Raw genomic sequence first — 18,418 nt, 5'->3', positions numbered from 1 at the left:
AATATTGGTTGTTTTTTGCATTATGCTTAGGAACAAATTACAGGTTCTAATTAGTTTTACTCTTTAACAATGCAGTCACTCTAGATTTTATTGTGGAATTTCTTAACATTATGGCTTTCAATCTAATTGAGTGACAGTTCGTAAAGCATAAGTGCGAATTTCAATTCACAATTTTCTGCATTAGTGCGAGAGAATCAAATTCGTATAATTATTTAAACGGAACTTACATGACGTAAAAAATATCAAATGTTTCGGCGAATGCGCAGAACGATAAATAACACACAGACACAAGGCAGCAGGTAGATTATGAAGGAAACTGAATTTTAAAAAGTCTGTTTGTCGAATATTAATTCAAAAAGTGCCCCAGTGAAAAAAATGGAACATGACATTAAAGTACATTATTTACAAAAATGGATGCAAATAGTGTTGTTATTTTAGAACTCAAGAGTCCGTCCTGACCTGTGGATGACGCAACATTTTTTTAAAGGGGGGTGGGGGGGGGGTTGCTGGAAGTCGAAAAGAGAATAAAGGCGAGGGTGGTGTCATTTTAAGATTTATCCTCTTATTAAGTGAATGATCACGTCACAGCCCTGCCATGAGTTTTTCTGTGAGCCACACAAATATAGTCATCAATATCTTAATTATACCATCGATACGTATTTGTTTTGGATGATGAAAGGCTGAGCTATCCTGGAATAAATAGGAGGTGGATGGTCTGCTGTCTTTGCGCAATAAAATGAATGCAAAGCTGACAGATGCTCACCCTGAGCGAGACTCTTTAGTGGCCCCCAGCATCCAATCAAGCAGCAAGCATCTCTGCTGCGTGGAGCTACACAACTAAAACGCTTTTTTTTCCTCACACGGGGATAATGTGTTGTTGATAAAGTGGCCGAAGATATTTTGCGGTTTAGGAGCAAATATGAGCTTTAGGTGTTGAGAACAACTGCATCCTTATTCTGTTCTCTCCTCCCTCTGTTGTTCTAATTCCATAACACAACGAGGGGCTACACCTTCTAACTGCGTCGAATAGACTCACAGTGCTCGGCTGGTATCCTCAGAACAAGAAGAGAACACTCGTTGATGTTCCTTGAGCTCTGGGAGAGCGATTGGGGGGGGGGGGGGGGGTCCCGTCCCCCCTCTTTTCCTCTGATTCTCATACTGCCGGTATCGTGGACGTACTCACTGCTATTCATCATACATAAAGCACCCACTATCGTTTCATAGTCCAGTGATTTATATATAACCGCGGCGGGGATAAGTCAAAATCTCGGGCAAGTCCTGCCAGAGCGCTCCCAGAAGCAAAGCGGGCTCACTGAACCGGGGTTTGGACCCCGTGGTGGGGCGGTGTGTCCCCGTACACGTCCTCGCTCCCCGGCAGAGCCCCTCCGGGAGGCGTCATCCGTTTCTCCTTCTGTCTCCTGTTACAAAACCAAACCCTCACCACTTCTTTCTCCAAGTGCAGGCTGTCCGCCAGGGAGATTATTTCCGACGCCGCCGGTTTTGGGCACTTCAAAAAATGGCTCTCCAAAGCCCCCTTGACGCTGACCTCGATGGAGGTCCGTTTTTTTCTTTTCCTGCCCTGTGCGGCGATTTTGTCCAGACTGGTCGGGCTGCCCGAGGTGGAGTCCGCTTCCTCCAGCCACTTGTTCAACAGTGGCTTCAGCTTGCACATGTTTTTGAAACTGAGTTGCAGGGCCTCGAACCTGCAAATGGTGGTCTGGGAGAAGACATTCCCGTACAAGGTCCCCAGGGCCAGCCCCACGTCCGCCTGCGTGAAACCCAGCTTGATCCTCCGCTGCTTGAACTGCTTGGCGAACTGCTCCAAGTCGTCCGAGGTCGGCGTGTCCTCGTCCGAGTGGTCGTGGTGGTTGGGCCCGTGCTGGTGCTGATGCTGCTGAGAAGGCGGATGGCTGTGCTCGCTCAGGTGCGGACTATGGTGGTCCTCGTGAGGGTCCCGTAGGTTGTGGTGGTGCAGCCCCTGGCCGCTGCCGCCGCCTGGCCCCGGGATCAGCCCGTTGACTCCGAAGCCCGGCTGGGAGTAAATCAAGCCCTGGCCGTTGGTGGTCGCCATACTAGGGATGTGCGCCGCCGTGGTGGTCCTCCACGCCCGGCCGTCGTGGTGGCTCCCGCCGTGCGCCGCCTGGTGCACCTGCAGATGGGACGGCGGCCGCGACTGGTGCTGTAGGTTGCCTCCGGAGTTGTGCATGTCGTCCCGGGCGCTCTGCACCGCCGGCTTGATGTCCTGCTCCGAGGACCACGGGGCCCCCTCGCCGTGGGACAACGCGGCGATCCACTGGTGAGCGTGGCTGAGCGCGTGGCCGTTGCCCTGCAGCTGGTAGTCGTTCTGCAACAGGCTTTGCGCGTCCCGGTACGCCGCGGCTTGCTGCATGCCGCCGGGCTCCGAGTGCACAATGGATGCGCTGGAGGTGAGGATGCTGTAGTGGTTAGACGCTGCGGTCGCCATGACTCTCGGAGCCGGACTGGTCGCTCGCATTAGAACAGGATCGCATTTGACGCGCGCATCCTCTAGTCAGCTGCCTACAGGCGGCTCCCTCTCAGGCGCTCTGGCGAGTGGACGCCGAGGCTCACCTGCATCTCCGCGCCGCCCCGCCCCGCGCGCTCATTGGCGGCGCTGGGCTGATGGACGTGGTTGCTAGGGGCGACGGCGCGCCGATTGGCCGCGGGGAACGCGTTTCTCTCTTTGGGGTGCCAGAGGAGGCTTTGTAGCGGAGAGCGTTGGAGTGCGGCATGGAGGCGCGGAGCGGCGGCTTCGGCACTGGCGGTGCAACTGTAAGACAGAGTTGATTTATTTGTTTCAGCTATCTCACACTGTCGGGACTCAAGATCGTCTCGGGTATAGCCGCTATGGCTCGAGAAAGAAAAAAAATGGTCGGCTTTTATTGAACTTTGTTAATTGTCGCGGTGATCACATTAAAGGATGTGTGTAGAACGTTCTCATCCATTTGTGTGAGTTTTAATTTGGGGCATCATTGTATCGGTCAACATTAGATTGACACATTCAGTGTCATTTGCGTTTATGTGCTCGTGCAATACTTACCTTTGTTGTATTGCAGCAAATGTCCTCCTCCATTTCACACTTTGTCTTGTATTTAATTTTGACGTTAACACTCAAAATTGATTCAGAGGGGAACTAAAATAAAGTACTTGAAAATCTCGAAGTGATGAAAGGTTTCAAAACAACATCCGTGGCTAGATTAACAACATCACATATTTGCAGTTCTGAAAAGAAAGTTTAAGTATTATTCGCCCGCAGATGAAACAGTTGGCCTTTGAATAAGATGCATTTTTTTCGTATTTTCAGTCAAATAATTTCCAACAATTTAATTTCTTAGACAAACATTTTTAAAACACATTTGCACTTTTGGGATGCACGTTTAAGTGTGTACAAGTTTCACTAACTAGTTGACATAAAATATTTGACAGGGACCTCTGGGTAAATTACTTTCAGCATATTTCTATATTATTTATAATAATTAAACTAAGCGATACCCCCAGTATATACTTAATAAACACCAGCCATAGTGGTTCAGGCAACGTATAAAAACACAAAGTTGTTTTAGATAACTTTGAAAATGTTTGAAAACATTTACCTCATTAAGTGGGTGATTGTGGGAAAAAAAAATACCGATTCTTCATCTCCCTTTAATTATTATGTCCTAATCAAAAGAAACTGCACGTTCCCTGTGATCATGTGGGGCAATGTATTTTATTGATTTTAAATTTGTTGTACCCCGTTTTGCAGCAAACAAAGACTAAAATGCTCGAACATTCTTATATCTTCACAAGAGACCTTTCAAAATTGTCTGCCATTCATAACACTCAAGTTTAAACGGCGTGAGGGAAAACTAAACCCCATCACCCAGCGAAGCACAAACAGAGCAAAAATAAGAGTCAGTTTAATGTCCAAGGCAGGGCCTTCGGTCCAGAGCAGAAGGGAGCAGGTTTCCATCCCGCCCCATGCTGTCGTCCCCCTGGTGTCAGCTTCAGGGACAAGGACTTTGTCCGGAGAGGGTACATTCCTTGCTCGCCACTGCTGGTTGTCATAGGGAAACGTCAATGAAACAACAGCAGTGGCGTTGCTCCCATCCCCCTCACTGAATGCTCCCGTGCTATCTAAAGGCCTCTATTTAGAGAGGCTCTCTGCTGTGGGGACAAAGCCTGGCCGGGGATAAAGGAGGGAGGAGTAAAGAGCACACAGCCCTGAGAGGGAGAAAGGAGAAGGAAACCCAAAAGATGAGAGAGATTATGTCCCTCCTCAAAGCTGCTCCTCACACTCCTGTGATAAAGCAAACCACTTTATGTATATATATATATATATATATATATATATATATATATATATATATATATATATATATATATATATATATATATATATATATATATATATATATATATATATATATATATATATAAGAAAATGTTGTGTTAAAAAAACCTACAAAGAGAAACCAATCATTGTACAACCCTTCAATGATTCATATAGTAACTCATAATTCATAAACTATTTGGTATCAAAAGCCAATTCAGCAATTTCATCTCACACGAACAACGTGATATAGGTCCCGAATAAAATCAGATCAATGGACAAGGCTTTTCAAGTATACAAATATGTAAGCTGAAAACTATCAAAAGAGACAAAACTCCAATTCAGAGCTTCATTCTGTTGAATCATGCTGAGAACCTTGTGACTAAAAAATCAGGAAAAACTAACTTTCAGTGGGGAAAAAAGTCTTTTGTAGCATTTAAGAAACCCTTGATTGTTATTCAGTTCTTAGACTAAAAAGAAAACTACATTGGATGATTGCCAACAGTCTGTCAGACAGAGAAACACTGTGTTTTATTATTTTTGGTTTGTGTTTGCAGTTGGCTGATTCTGTTACACCAGACTACTGAGCCATGTTTCTAATAATTACTCTTGCTTGTGACTAAATAACAAAATTGAAGAAACATCGTTCCAGCGCCTTAATACCTGACTGTCAACCACAAATATAATAATATTCATAAATTAAATTGTTCAAAATAAAACACTGCTTGAAAACTTATTTAGGAGTCAACCTTTGTACTAGGTCTCGCGATACCAGAAGTGCTGAATGAATGTCAATTCTTCAGAATAAAAATGGTAATATAAACAAAAAAAAACAAACGTTATGCCTTTAAAGGTGGAACATTTCCCCCAGCGAATGCCACTTAAAACTGCTTTAGCCAAAAACGGCTGACATGGACAAAAAGATAGCGTTAAAGCTCTGAATTCACGTTCACTCCATTTCTATTGAGCAAAGAGCATCCTTTTAAAAAGAAACAGATGACTGCACTTTGCAAACCCTCATGTAAAACCCACTAAGAGGTTGTGCTGGTTTCCACTTCTAAGTGGAACTCTGAGAAAAGTGCACCTGATTGGGCCAATAATGCCGATCATTTGCTAGGCTAATAATCCTTTGAACGAATTCAAGTGATACGAGATAAAGTTTCTGGGCACGGCTCAGTAATTCTTTCTGGTAATATTGAACATTATTGTGGCGTAACTTAGAAATGGGCCAAATCAAAAGAACATTGTGGTAATTAGGCTGTAATTCAAGGAATTACAACATCGCCACACAGGCTTAAATAGTCGTGTTGGGAGAAACGCAAAGCACATTATTCTAATGGTCTAATATGCAAAATATGTCTTGTTTCAATTACATGGTTTAACAATGCATAAATGATGTGAGCCTTGTTATTTGGACTGCAGGGTCCGCCGTTATTCAATCACTTAAAGGGGCCAGTGTTAGGGCCAAGCCACCACCTTTTATACGTATAACAAAAATGTTCACAGAGCACCAAGGGCCACCGCCAACCAACATTTAAGGGAATAAAGATGAACAGCAGAGAATGTAAGCGTTAAATTAACAGTGGGATAATTATATGACCCGAGTGTTGTAAAGATTCAATTTCTAACGCTCTAATTAGGCAACCGTCTCCCCATACATCAGTTCACATCCCTCTGCCATTTTCTCACTAGAAAGCGTCCTGTGAGCGGAAATAATTGCATTTTATTAAGACATGGCTTGTGTAATGAAGAGAGACAAAGGAGGGGCTGGTAAAATATGATATGTTATCTCAGTGGCTTGCTCCACACTCTGTCCACTGTGTTAGTACTTATAGACTAAAATGATGCATAAACAGAAGCTCCCTGAATCCATGTTAAACAACATGCATGTTTCACTGAAGGAAATTTAGATTTAGCTCTTATGTCTCGTCTAACATTTAGACCGCAGTAAAAATCATAACGATGCTTTCAATCGTTTGATGGAGTTGGTACCGCCGTCCGTCCGCCCGTCGGTCCGTCCGGCCGGCCATCCATCCATCCATCCATCCATCCATCCATCCATCCATCCATCCATCCATCCATCCATCCATCCATCCATCCATCCATCCATCCATCCATCCATCCATCCATCATTTTTCTACCATTTATCCTGTTCAAGGTCATAGGTGAGCTGCAGCTTATCCCATTTGACTTCGGTCATGGTGTATCCTGGGCTGATCACCAGTAAATCAAAGAGCAAACATAGACACATCGGGGCAAACAACAATTCACACCGATGGGATAGTCCCAGTCTTCAATTCACCTTGCTTGGATTTTACTGGGAGGAAACACAGGACATGGAGTGAATGCCCAAATGTCGACCGTGATGCAGATGCAGCTGCCAAAGGCTCCATCTTGCTCCCCACTGTAAAATACAATATCAAAATAGAAAAATCCCCACATTTGGTTTTTCATTTGGCACCACTGAAATAATACAATCACGACTTTCATGTAGCATTGAAGAGGTTCCAGACTGTATACGGTTAAAACAACAATCAATATTTATTAATAGGATTAAAATGCTATGTGGAATGATTGAAATTAAATCTGAAGTTTTTAGCCTTATACAAAAGCAATATGATTATTATATTTAGTATATACACAGTAACTCTGTAAAGGAAAAGTTGGATGAACTCAAAATTTCAAGATAACACACAATAAAATTTTAAGGTGGACAGTGCAGCAATATGTTTTTAGGTTTTGCTAACATGATAATCTTCTGCCTCACATTTTTAAACGATAACTAAGAATTTATGGAATTTTACTCGGCACTTTTATGTATGTGTACTGTAAATTTTGTAGATTGCACTAAAAACAGTTGGGTCCGAAATAACTCAAAAATGGGTCAATAAATGGCCTACCCCAAATTTGGGTACATGTTTTTCTTGATGACAGTGTAATCTACATTTTAAAAACAATATGGTTACAGAATTTATGGACAAAAACATAACCGACCTGATATTTGGGCCAAGATAACTCAACTTTCTGTATTGATTCTTACAGAACAATTCAATTTTGAAGGTTGACAAACCAAACCTTTTTTTCGAGCTTTTTTTTGTGTGCAAAACAACCCAACCCAACTTTCTGGGTTGTTGACCCATTTGGCACAAATATCAGTCGGTTCTTCTTTCATCTATAATTGAGTAATCATAATGTTTTGAAAGTGCACATTTTACTGTCAAAAAAAAAAAAAGACAGTATTTTTGGTTCCGGTCAAAAAGGAGTGAAATTTACGATCGGAAGAGAGTAAAACATTCAGAATACATTTTACACACAGCATTGGATTAACTGTACTCCAAACAGTTCAAATAAACAGAAGCTGTGCACCCACATTTCATGATTAGAGGAGAGTTTTCTTGTGAAGATGAACAAGTACAATACAACTAAGTTTACTGCCATTAATTGCCAGTAAAGGCAATTCTACTTAAAGCATTTAAAATACAACTCAACTAGAGGAAATAAAATGTGACTGTAAAAATCACCTCACCTATTTCACCTGTAAAAACAAATTGCAAATTGTTTTGGAGAAAACCTCTTGTTTGCTTTAGTATGTGGATATTGTTGCCATAAATGTCAGTGAATCGTTTCAGTATAAATTACTACCAAAAAAGTTGGTTTTGGACAGTGCAATAATTAAGATTGCGAAAATTTTGACCCCTGTTGATTGGCCAGGATTATTTTCTGCATCAATATTTAGTTTTTTGATGATCAGAAAATTCATTTTTCTGTTGGCTAATGAATAAATTGAAAAGGTTCTTAAATTCAGGGACCCTTTCATTTAAATTTTCGGTTGACTTGAGAAGAGATTTTGTTGAACCCTCTGCACCCTTTTGTTTTGTTTGAAATGAAAACAAAGACAAGTGAAATTTTCACTTTTCTATTACTTTGAAAATTTGGAGTACTGTATATGATTTAGTCTTGAGAAATATAGGTGGCTATTTGCAAAAGTTTTATTACCTTTTCCTGGAAGCACTATGAACCTTTTGTTCAAACTTTGCTACAAAGACTTATGTTGTTTAAAGTAAACATTATACATATTTTTTCAACCCAGCCATCCATTGTGTATTTAATTTTTTAAAATTCTGATGCCAATATTTTTTCTTTTTCTTTCCTTTTCTTGAAAATGAATATCAGCCCCAAATATCGGCACACTTGACAGCCGATCCATCCTGAAAAAAAAAACCCATTGATCTGGATAATTCCGAATTAACAACGCAGTATAATCTTTCATGAACTGATATAATTAATACTTTCTTTTTAATTACAGCGGCGCTAAAAACGGTTGCGAAGGCCCGCTGCAAGCCTTACATAACATCCGCTGACCCACGCCTTTCAAGCCCGCTCTAATTGTTGCGCGCATCAAAGCAGACGGGGATTGACAGGCCGTAAGGGCGGATTAATGCGTCGGCCGATGACGACAGACTGTGGCGGGGGGTGGGATGCGGGGTGAGAAAGGGTCTAAAATAGTTGAGGAGGACAAAAAGTGGGGAGCGAGTTAACGAGAGGGAGAGCACTAATTGTACGCATTGAGCTCTGTTTTGCTGAGTGTGGCTGTGGAAGGTGCTCACTCTAACCCCTCCAGCAGCCCACCGTGATCTGAGCCAGCTCTCAGACTGCCGTATTCCAACGCAATTAGGCCACTCAAAGGCCTGCTTAAAGCTGTACCGCAGCGCGCACACACAGTTCGCAAGCACCCCTATGGGTCCCCTCCATTGTCACAGGGAGGTGTAGTCCGTCCCTCTTTTTGAAGGCCTGGATGAAGAGACCACCCTGGGGAGCATAAAAAAGGCAGGATTACCTCTCTTTCTGTCCTCTTTCCCTCTTACCTTTCATCACTCTCTGCCTCTTTATCGCTTCCCCTTTCTCAGTTGCTTTGCTTTCTCCTCCAAAGTATATCAGCTGGAGCAGGCGTAGGGCTGAGCTTCGGAGGGAAGACACCACTTCCGCGAGAGAAAATGTAAGGGAAGAGGAGCGGTGAGGCGTTTGTGGGATGGATGACACTATGGGACTGCTTCAGCTATATCATAGCAATCCCTCTTATTATTCATGCAGTCAAATATCTCAACAAGTGTTGCTCTTTGGCTCATCCCTGTTGGCATCGGTCTCGCCTGTGTTGTATTACGGGGAAGCTCTTCACCATAGCGGAGTTTTTCTTGGCTGCCTTTCAGGGTCTCGTTCCCCAGAAAGCATTTAAAACAGATTACCAACCGAACGCTACACCTCCCCAATAAAGCAGGGGGGAAGCTGGCACATTAACACCTGCAATACTCCTCAATGGCATCAATAGATTAACGAAATAATCCGCACAATGAGGTCTTTGATTCATGCGGTTTGGCAGGCAACAACGCCAGCACAGGAAACCTGGCACAGGCAGTTCCCTTGTATGATTATTAATTTTTGTTGCCCCCCCACCCCACCCCCAATCTTTGCATCGGATGAGCCTATGATGTATTTTCACTCCTGCATCTGCTGTTCTGCATGTTCCCAGTCAGAGGCATAACCTGCTTGTGATGCTCACGTGACGGCAGAAGGGGAGGAATCACAGGCTTTCTGAAGGGTGTTAAAACAGGAGCTCGCCCTCATCCTTAGCCCATTTTTCTGCATGAGGATGCACATAAAGGAGGAGTGTGTGCTAGTGCATGCGCGTGTGTCAGAGCTCGCAGTCCCATCGCTCATGTGCGGCTCGATTAGCCCCACGTGTGTCGTTCGTCAGACGTGGAGGCAGAGCAGATGGCAGGAGATGCATGGTGTTACCATGCTGCCGCACAATGTAACACTGCTCTAATTGAAACATCAATACGGCCCTGTCAATACGCAACTGCTTCTTTACAAAACAGCGCAACCCACAGAGGAAAGGCTTTTTTTTAAGTCAGACTGGTTTACTTTGAAAAGTTGAAAGTCAACTCTGTAATTACCACAAAGCAATTTGCTTCCCCGCCTGTTTGTTTCAGGTATGCCGAATATCCCAATTTGAATGACACACATCGGTTGATTTGTGTTTGTGCGGTGCGAAGGTGCTAAAGGAGGCATGGAGTCAAATTAAAAAGAGAACTTCCTCTCGAGCGTCTCCTTTGGGGCATAGTTTTAATGAATTGATAAAGACTTGAGGGAGTTCACATTCCTGTGATCGGTAATTTGATGTTACCGTAAATTCAGTGGAGAACAGAGAGAAATTAGGCGGCTAGAAATTAATTTGTTATTTGTCCAACCCAATGGGGAGTGACGCTGGCTGCTTAATGAAAGACTTCTCCATTTCCTACTCTGCGGATCTGGATTCTCACTTCAACGAAGTGGAAAAAGACAAACATATTTGTCTACGAGCTGTGGAACTTAGAGCGCAGGAGAGACCTGCTCCCGAGACGATTTGTTTTTGTGGAGTGATTAATGCTTGTATGTGTTTGCAGGGTGACAGAATGATGGAGTTCTAAAAGCAAGTTGGTAATCTAGCTCAAGAATCTTTGCTGACAGTAAGGTCGTGCTCACGAGGCCAAGGAGTTGATTCATGATCATCTGACTGCTGCACTGTTGATTGAATTCATTATATTTCAAAACTCTTGTTCATTTTTTTTTTTACTCTTTTTGAACTCCTTGCTCCGACTTTTACTTTCTAATTTGTTTGGGTTGCAGCTGTGCCTTCCACACCTTTGTGGCATCTGTTAGGGCAAGGCCGAGTTGTTGAATGACAGAATAATCGCTTTTGGTGTCACAACATTGAGTTGGTGGACAAATTTACAATACAAGTTAAAAGTTTGGAAACACCCTATAATCCATTGCTTTTTCATTATTTAAACAATTCATGCTGAAGCCATTAATATTATAAAGAAACATTGAGGGAATTATAAATGTTCACCATAACAGAATATGATTTGTAACTTAGTAGGGGTGTAATAGAGCTCTTTTGACCAATACAGTATTTGGCAAAAACGCGATGTATCAGTGTTTTTGGGTTGCATTTTCATATGATTATTATTCATATGATATGATTTCTTATACAGTAACAATTGCTTTTCTGCATATATACTCATTAAAGGCAACATTAAATTAACAGAATTCATTGGATTTTCATTGGATTTTATTTTAAAATCAACTCAGGTTTACCCATTAAAAATATAAACATTATTGATCTCAGAAAAAGCTGGTTCTGTTTTTATACATTAGCTCAATGGTTTCCGACCTTTTTTTTTTTTTTTGGCATTTCGCACTGAATGTCGTCACTGAGTTTCCCATATGAGTGTTTCCTGTGCAAACTATGGGAAAAGGTGTAACAGACATGAAAACCAGAGAGAAGTCTCTCAGTGAAAAATAATTGTGAAACTGAAAAAAGAAGCAGTGTGAAGCTGGGATGTCGTACAGCAAAAAGCATGGTGGTTTCATCAGACGATGCAAACTGCTCATGAGCAGGAACTACAGTTAAGCCAGCCTTGAATTTCCTAGACTACATGGACAGGCCAGAAAAATTCTGACAAAACTTTTACCCAAGTAATAGGAAAGCAAAAGCTTTGTGAAAGAAAGGCTCTACACATGATTGTATACGTACACAATCATTTGTTAATGCAGAGAGAATGTCCTGTCTTGGGTTTGAATGGCTTCTTCTCTGACAGACTCGTTAATCTTCATTGATGTCGCGCATCATTACAGCGGCAGCAACATGAACAAAGATGTCTATACCAATATTAACCGAAATGAGTGGGCGATCCATTTATATTATGAGATAATGACCCAAAACACAGTGGCAAAACAAGAAAGGGGTTCAGCACGTTGCTAGCCATCACATCCATTGGCCAGAGACTGTTCGAGTCCAAATGTGATTAGAAATGAGGCAGACTTGCTGTTTCTTACCTTGTAATTTTTGTGTACAAAACATTGCTCACTACTGCATTCCATATACAGTACCAAATGCACTATGTACACTGCACTATTCCAGCCTTGATGGATAGCCAGATAGATAGAGTGACTGACCATGTTTTCACCAGGTATAAAACAAGCGCAAACATTTGAATCTTGAATCCATCGAGATTGTCTCAGTGTCTGGTGAAGATTTGATCTTGGCTCAAATTTCCAGCAAGTGTTTACCATCTCATGGGACTGTAGAACCCGCAGCCAGCAGGGATTTTACTGATACAGTTTTATTACAAGGCACGTGGAAGTGTGAGTGCTGTAGAAGATAAGATGGCACACAACACTTTCAATTATTCCTCACAGCATTCACGAAAATAGAAGCACAGTAGGGAGTACAGTAAGACAAACCTATAAAAAGGCACAGAGCGAAGAGAACTCCCAGGCTGGTAAAAACTGCGCATACAATGTCTTGCTACTGGGTGGTGGTAGATCGTTGTGAAGTGCATACAGATGCTGTAATGGAGCAAGATCCAGGCCTAGTCGAATCAGATTTGAAAAGCCTGAAAAACGTTATGGCATTTATAAAAAATACAGTATATCTCAAAGACAAATTCTCCTAATGCTGTGGCTATTTTGTTTGTTTAAGTTAATTTGTGTTAACCAGAGTGACAGCAGTATGTATAAATCATTCCAGGCTCAACTGTAAATAATTGAACTGAGAATAAAAGAAGAGGGGAAGAGTGGTTAGCACGTCCGCCCCACAGTTCACTGTGCCAAGTTCATATCCTGCTGGCTCTGGCCTTCCTGTGTGGAATTTGCATGTTCTCCCCGAGCCTGCTGGGGTCTGTCCAGGCGCTCCAGCTTCCTTCCAAAATCCATAAACATACTGGCAGGTATATCAGACACTCCAAATTGTCCTTAGATCAATTGGGTGTGTGAATGGCTGTTCGTTTCCCGCCTACTGCCCGTAGACTGCTGGGATGTATACCAGCAAGCCAGTGACCCTAGTGAGGATAAGTCACTGTGGAAAATGCATGGCTTGATCAAAAAAGAGGAAAAACAACGACATACTGTAGAAGAAAGATTCAAGAGTTTTTTTTGTCATAAGCATAGTAATACCACACAATGAAATTCTTATTCCGTTCACTTCCCCCAAGCAGACTGCATTCCATAATCGAGCAAATAATAAGGTAGACAATTTAAAAAAAAAAATAAAATAAAAAAAAAAAACAGTGGAGGTGATGAATTGTAAATGTTTGCATTTGGCCAGGCGGAAAGTCAAGCCATGCTGGTTGATTTTGACCTCCATGTCAAACATTTGTTGACACATACCTGACATCTGTACTCATCATGTATACATACAGTATAAGAAGAGCTCATGCTTCTAGACCAGTGGTGTTAAACTCATTTTCGTTACAGCCACATAGTAGTTACAGTTTTCCTTGGAGGGACATTATGACTCTGGAGCCATATAAATGTTTTATCACCTCCTCGTATTATTACATATACAGAACCCAACAAATTGATGGATAACCAGGTTTAGAATCAAAAGTCAAGTTTAATAATAGATTGTTAAACTATTGTGATTGATATGAAAGGGGCTTGATTTCTTGCAAGCATCATGGACGTTGACCTGCTTGATATGCTTTAATGGGCAACATGAAAAGTGGTGGGCTAAATCTGGCTCCTTGGCTTGAGTTTGTCACCCATGTTTTAGAGGTTCACCCAAAAATAGCAGCATCTCTCTCCCTCTCTCTCTCTCTCTCTCTCTCTCTCTCTCTCTCTCTCTCTCTCTCTCTCTCTCTCAACCACTGACATCTCAATTGCATATGTAATAATTTAGTCTTGCTTACTCAAAGGGAACATTTCAGATATGCACCACTCCATCCTTCCTATCCACAAGTGTCATTTCACCCAGGGCAAATCACATCGCTTTTGTCATTCACCTGAGAGGTTGGTCATTAGAAGCATCTGTAGTGAAAGTTATTTGCAAATATTTACTATGTGAAGTAAAGATAACTGGAAAATTACAACTATTACCACTATTCAAAAGACATTTCTATCTTCAATGTTTATAATATAATTCATATAACGTAATCAGATTATCAAACATATATGTTAAATGCTTGCCATAACTCTCATGTTTATGGTATTGTCACTAAATTACCTCATCATTAAAAAGTAAGCACGATTGCATGATTGTGTTAGTACACAAATGACTTAAGAGCCCATCTACAAGAGAAAGCCCAAGAAAAGATAAACCACGATGATCCTTTTTCACATTGGATACTTCACATTGATAGATTGCCTGCTCATTCAAGCAGTGCAATCTTTTCTGCCCTCTAGCTCGTCAACACAAACAGATGACAGCCATCTTTTCCTGGAGCAGATCTTTCTCTTCTACTTTAGATGAGAAGCCTTTGGTGAAAGTGAGAGGAAGAGTGAGAAGGAAGCTCACAGAGAAAAGGCAATGTTTATAGCATTTGTCTCTGAGGGACAAAGCTCCCACCCAACCCAACATCCTAATGGATCAAATAAAGGACACCGTTTTCCTCTCCATGGCTATGCATACCAGTCGGACAGAGACCAAAGAAATGCATAAAGTCAAAGTGTATGTGTTTGTTCTTGTGGTCAAGAGGTTGCACAATCTGTCTGTCATGGTTCTGAGCACTGATTTGTCCTTTTTCATTTTTTTTTCTCTTAAATTCTGCATTTTCTTTGTCACTATCAAATGGGTGAGAATGACTTAAAAAAAAGTCTCCAGGCTAAAGTAAATGAACTGCAATTTCCTGCAAAGATATGCTGAATTGCAACTTCAAACAGAGTCCTGAAGAATAGATGGCCAATAATATTCTAATTAAATATTGTAGCGCTTATTTTCATGTTGGAGTGATATTTAATTGTATTCAAACCTGCTTGGAGTGTTGTGTGCAGATAAGATCAGAATAACAACACTTCAAGTCCTGATTCACCTGTCTGATCCCTATCTCAGTGGCTATGATTCTGACATTTTCAGATGTTATTACTCTGAGACAAGGATTTGTATCTGAAAGCCTTGATAGTGAGCTCGGCTTTGAAAAGAAATGCTGCATGTGTGCATATTCCATCCTTGTGCCTTGACTGTGTAAGACATTCCTCAGTGTCACTGTGTGCCGCCCAGCACATCCCAACAAGGGAAGTTGATCAATGCAGATATTTCCAGGGGAAACTGGAATCCATAGGAAATTAGGCTACTATTGGAATACTATTGGAATAGTAAATCACAGCATGTGTGCGTATGCGTGTGTGTGCGTGTGTGTGTATGTGTCTGTGCAGCACCTCGTGTCTGGCTAGAAGGGTGAAGTCAAGTCATGTGGTGAGCGCCTACGGTCACTTCCTCAGGGGCTGCCGCACAACACTGCCTAAGGGGGGAGATGATGCAAGCGCATGGACATAGTGGTTGGCAAGAGACCCATTGAGGGTGAAAGGAAAAAAAAAACAGACAAATAAAAACCTTAGAATGTTAAATTTGTGCTTCATTTGATTTCTATACTGAAAGTGGAAAAAAACGTCTCAAAATACTAAATTACAAGAACAACAACAACTAATCCCAAATTACTAAATTCACAACTTAAAAGAAAAGTCTGTTTGAACTACTTTACATTCACAGTAAAAGATATGAATCATATGAGAGGACCTAACATCTATTAGAGATTTTTGGAAAAATTACTTGCCTTTATTTTTTAAGCAAAACCACTAGACAAAGGGAAAAACAGCCCATGTGTTATGGATAAAACGTGATTGGCGAAAAATAATTTCTAACACTGAAATCAGTATTTAACAGTGTGACTGAATATTTCAGCCCAGATTTGACATTGTTTTGAATAATTCTAAAATACAACTAAAGACAAAGTAAGAGCTATGTCACAATGTATAAAATTAAAATCTAGATGTAAGGGAAACATATGCATACTTTTGAAAATATTAAGAAAAATTAAATGAAACAGACAATTTGAAAATTCAGTCTGCTACAATGAGGTCCTCCCTAATATCATTAAATAATTATGAAACTTTTCTTTTAGGAATTTTAGTATAAGTATTTTGCAATTTCAAAAAACAAAAACAAAACAAGAACAAAAACAATAAAACAAGCAAAAATCCGATCAAAGCATCTAATAAAACAATCAGTACTAAACTTCATATCTAAATAAAACCAAACAAATTCAGTAAACATTTAAGAAAGTGACTGCCTGACACACACAACCACATATATAAAACTCTTCTCAAGCACATGTTTCTCTTAGGTTGACTGTTTGTGTCCCGGCTTGTGTTTGTCCTCCATTAATTGCAACGGAAGAAGCAAAGGCTACAACAAAGCAATAAAGGGTTGCAACTAATGGAGAGGCTATAATTGTGAATAGAAGCATTCATCGAAGTACGTCATCCAGGAATTGCACCACACAATACTCAGCGTCAGGCTGCTCAGCTCACCAACGAGTCGACGATCCCGCACACACAAACCGGGGAGGACCGTAATCACACCTCTAGAACAGAAGGAGGCGATGAGGAGAGGAGCTGCAGGGGAGGAGAGCAAGTGGAGAAAAGAAATTAGACAAGGAGAGAGGAGGGAGGGGAGGAGGAGATAAGATAGTGAAATTGATGTTTCCTACCATTTGATTTGGGTCATAGAACCCAGGAGGCAGATCAGACAGACAGACACTCACGCACACACACAAATGCACATGCGCATCTACAAACACACACAGACACACAGATTTTGACATCGACATACATATAGGATGCAAGAACAATGAAAGTAAGCCTTCAAATACACATTCTGAAAGACAGACACGGACAATTTCATACATCGCATTCTGTCAGGTAACCCTCCCGCAGTCTCTATACCATCCCCCATTCAAACAAACCATTAGGCCATACACAGAGGAAGCAGGCTAAAAGAGATACAACAAAGCCTTATGTGGCAGCATAGAAAAAAAACCCTCTCAGGCACCTGTCACAGAGACATCAGGAAGAACTCAATTAAACACACCATCACTGCTCAATTACTGCAGCATAATCACAGCAATTTACGTTCCTTTGCCACACAATCGCCAAACAAACACACATGGGGGTCAAGCACACAATACAGTACATATGCTGGAATGGTGCATACAACAGAGCTATAGCGGCATCATTTTGAGAGGGAAAACTGCTGTACCCAAGCTATGTATCTCTTGGGAAGTGATATGCCAACAAACAACAATGGATTACTTACAGTAAGTACGACTAGATGGGTTGCTGAAATTGAGAACAAGAAAACCACAGCTCAGAGCTCAGCCGCACATTAGCATGTGTGTGATGATTTAGGTTATTTCTGGCTCTGTACACAAAAATGTCACAAGGATCTGCTTGACCCCTGAACAGTTACCAGAAATCATCAATATAATATGAGTTTTCAACGTTTGGAAGCCAGGGTAACTCGTGGGCTGTCGTAGTCCAGACTCGAGTCTGGACTCAGAGTCGAGTCTGGTTTGACAGTTTTTTTGGTAACTCGGACTTGACTTGGCCTCCTCGGCATACGACTACTCCTCCTCTGTCTCTGACTTGGCAATTTGGGTTTGCACAGCGTTTTATTGACACAACCTATTTATCGACATAGCAAGGTGGCTGGTGGGTCATCTGTCTGTCCATTTGTACTTCTGTCTCTATCTATCTATCTATCTATCTATCTATCTATCTATCTATCTATCTATCTATCTATCTATCTATCTATCTATCTATCTATCTATCTATCTATCTATCTATCTATCTATCTATCTATCTATCTATCTATCTATCTATCTATCTATCCATCCATCCATCCATCCATCCATCCATCCATCCATCCATCCATCCATCCATCCATCCATGTCCGTCTTCATTGAATCAATCAATTCACCCATCTGCATTTATTCAATGGGTATCAAATACACAGATTTTTATTGTGTGTATGCGTAAAATATGCACAATTTGACTTCACGTTGGATTTAGATGGTCCTCTTTCCACAAACAAGCTCAGTTTATGTGTTATTTTATCAGTAATATTTAATTGGCTTGTAATATATTAGGCTGCATTTTTAATTTTGCTAATTTGTTCAGAAACAAAATCTGTAAATAAGTAACAACTTCCAAAATGCCCTCTAAAAATGGGCAATATGTCCACTGTGGCCACACTTGGCTGTCAAGACAGCC

At 41.4% G+C, this 18,418-nt stretch overlaps 2 protein-coding genes across 2 annotated transcripts in view; one reads left to right on the top strand and one right to left on the bottom strand.

The window, feature by feature from the left end:
* The window catches only part of pou3f2b (POU class 3 homeobox 2b), a 6,589-nt gene extending 4,058 nt beyond the window's left edge, over window positions 1-2,531 (bottom strand). The window contains exon 1 of the mRNA XM_088410002.1: window positions 1,037-2,531. Coding sequence (XP_088266128.1) covers window positions 1,310-2,494 — 1,185 coding nt within the window. The 5' untranslated portion in view covers window positions 2,495-2,531 and the 3' untranslated portion in view covers window positions 1,037-1,309. The remainder of the gene's footprint in view (window positions 1-1,036) is intronic.
* fbxl4 (F-box and leucine-rich repeat protein 4) overlaps window positions 1-15,599 on the top strand; it is a 45,613-nt gene extending 30,014 nt beyond the window's left edge. The window contains exon 9 of the mRNA XM_088410001.1: window positions 15,524-15,599. Within this exon, the coding sequence (XP_088266127.1) occupies window positions 15,524-15,549 (26 nt within the window). The 3' untranslated portion in view covers window positions 15,550-15,599. The remainder of the gene's footprint in view (window positions 1-15,523) is intronic.
* Window positions 15,600-18,418: the final 2,819 nt, after the last annotated feature.

This window comes from Hippichthys cyanospilos, chromosome 3 (assembly GCF_059441005.1).
Source record: "Hippichthys cyanospilos isolate Australia breed blue-spotted pipefish chromosome 3, RoL_Hcya_1.0, whole genome shotgun sequence".
In the NCBI taxonomy this organism is placed as follows: domain Eukaryota; kingdom Metazoa; phylum Chordata; class Actinopteri; order Syngnathiformes; family Syngnathidae; genus Hippichthys; species Hippichthys cyanospilos.
Note: the sequence above shows the minus strand (reverse complement) of the source record. Positions and strands in the feature narration are given on the sequence as shown.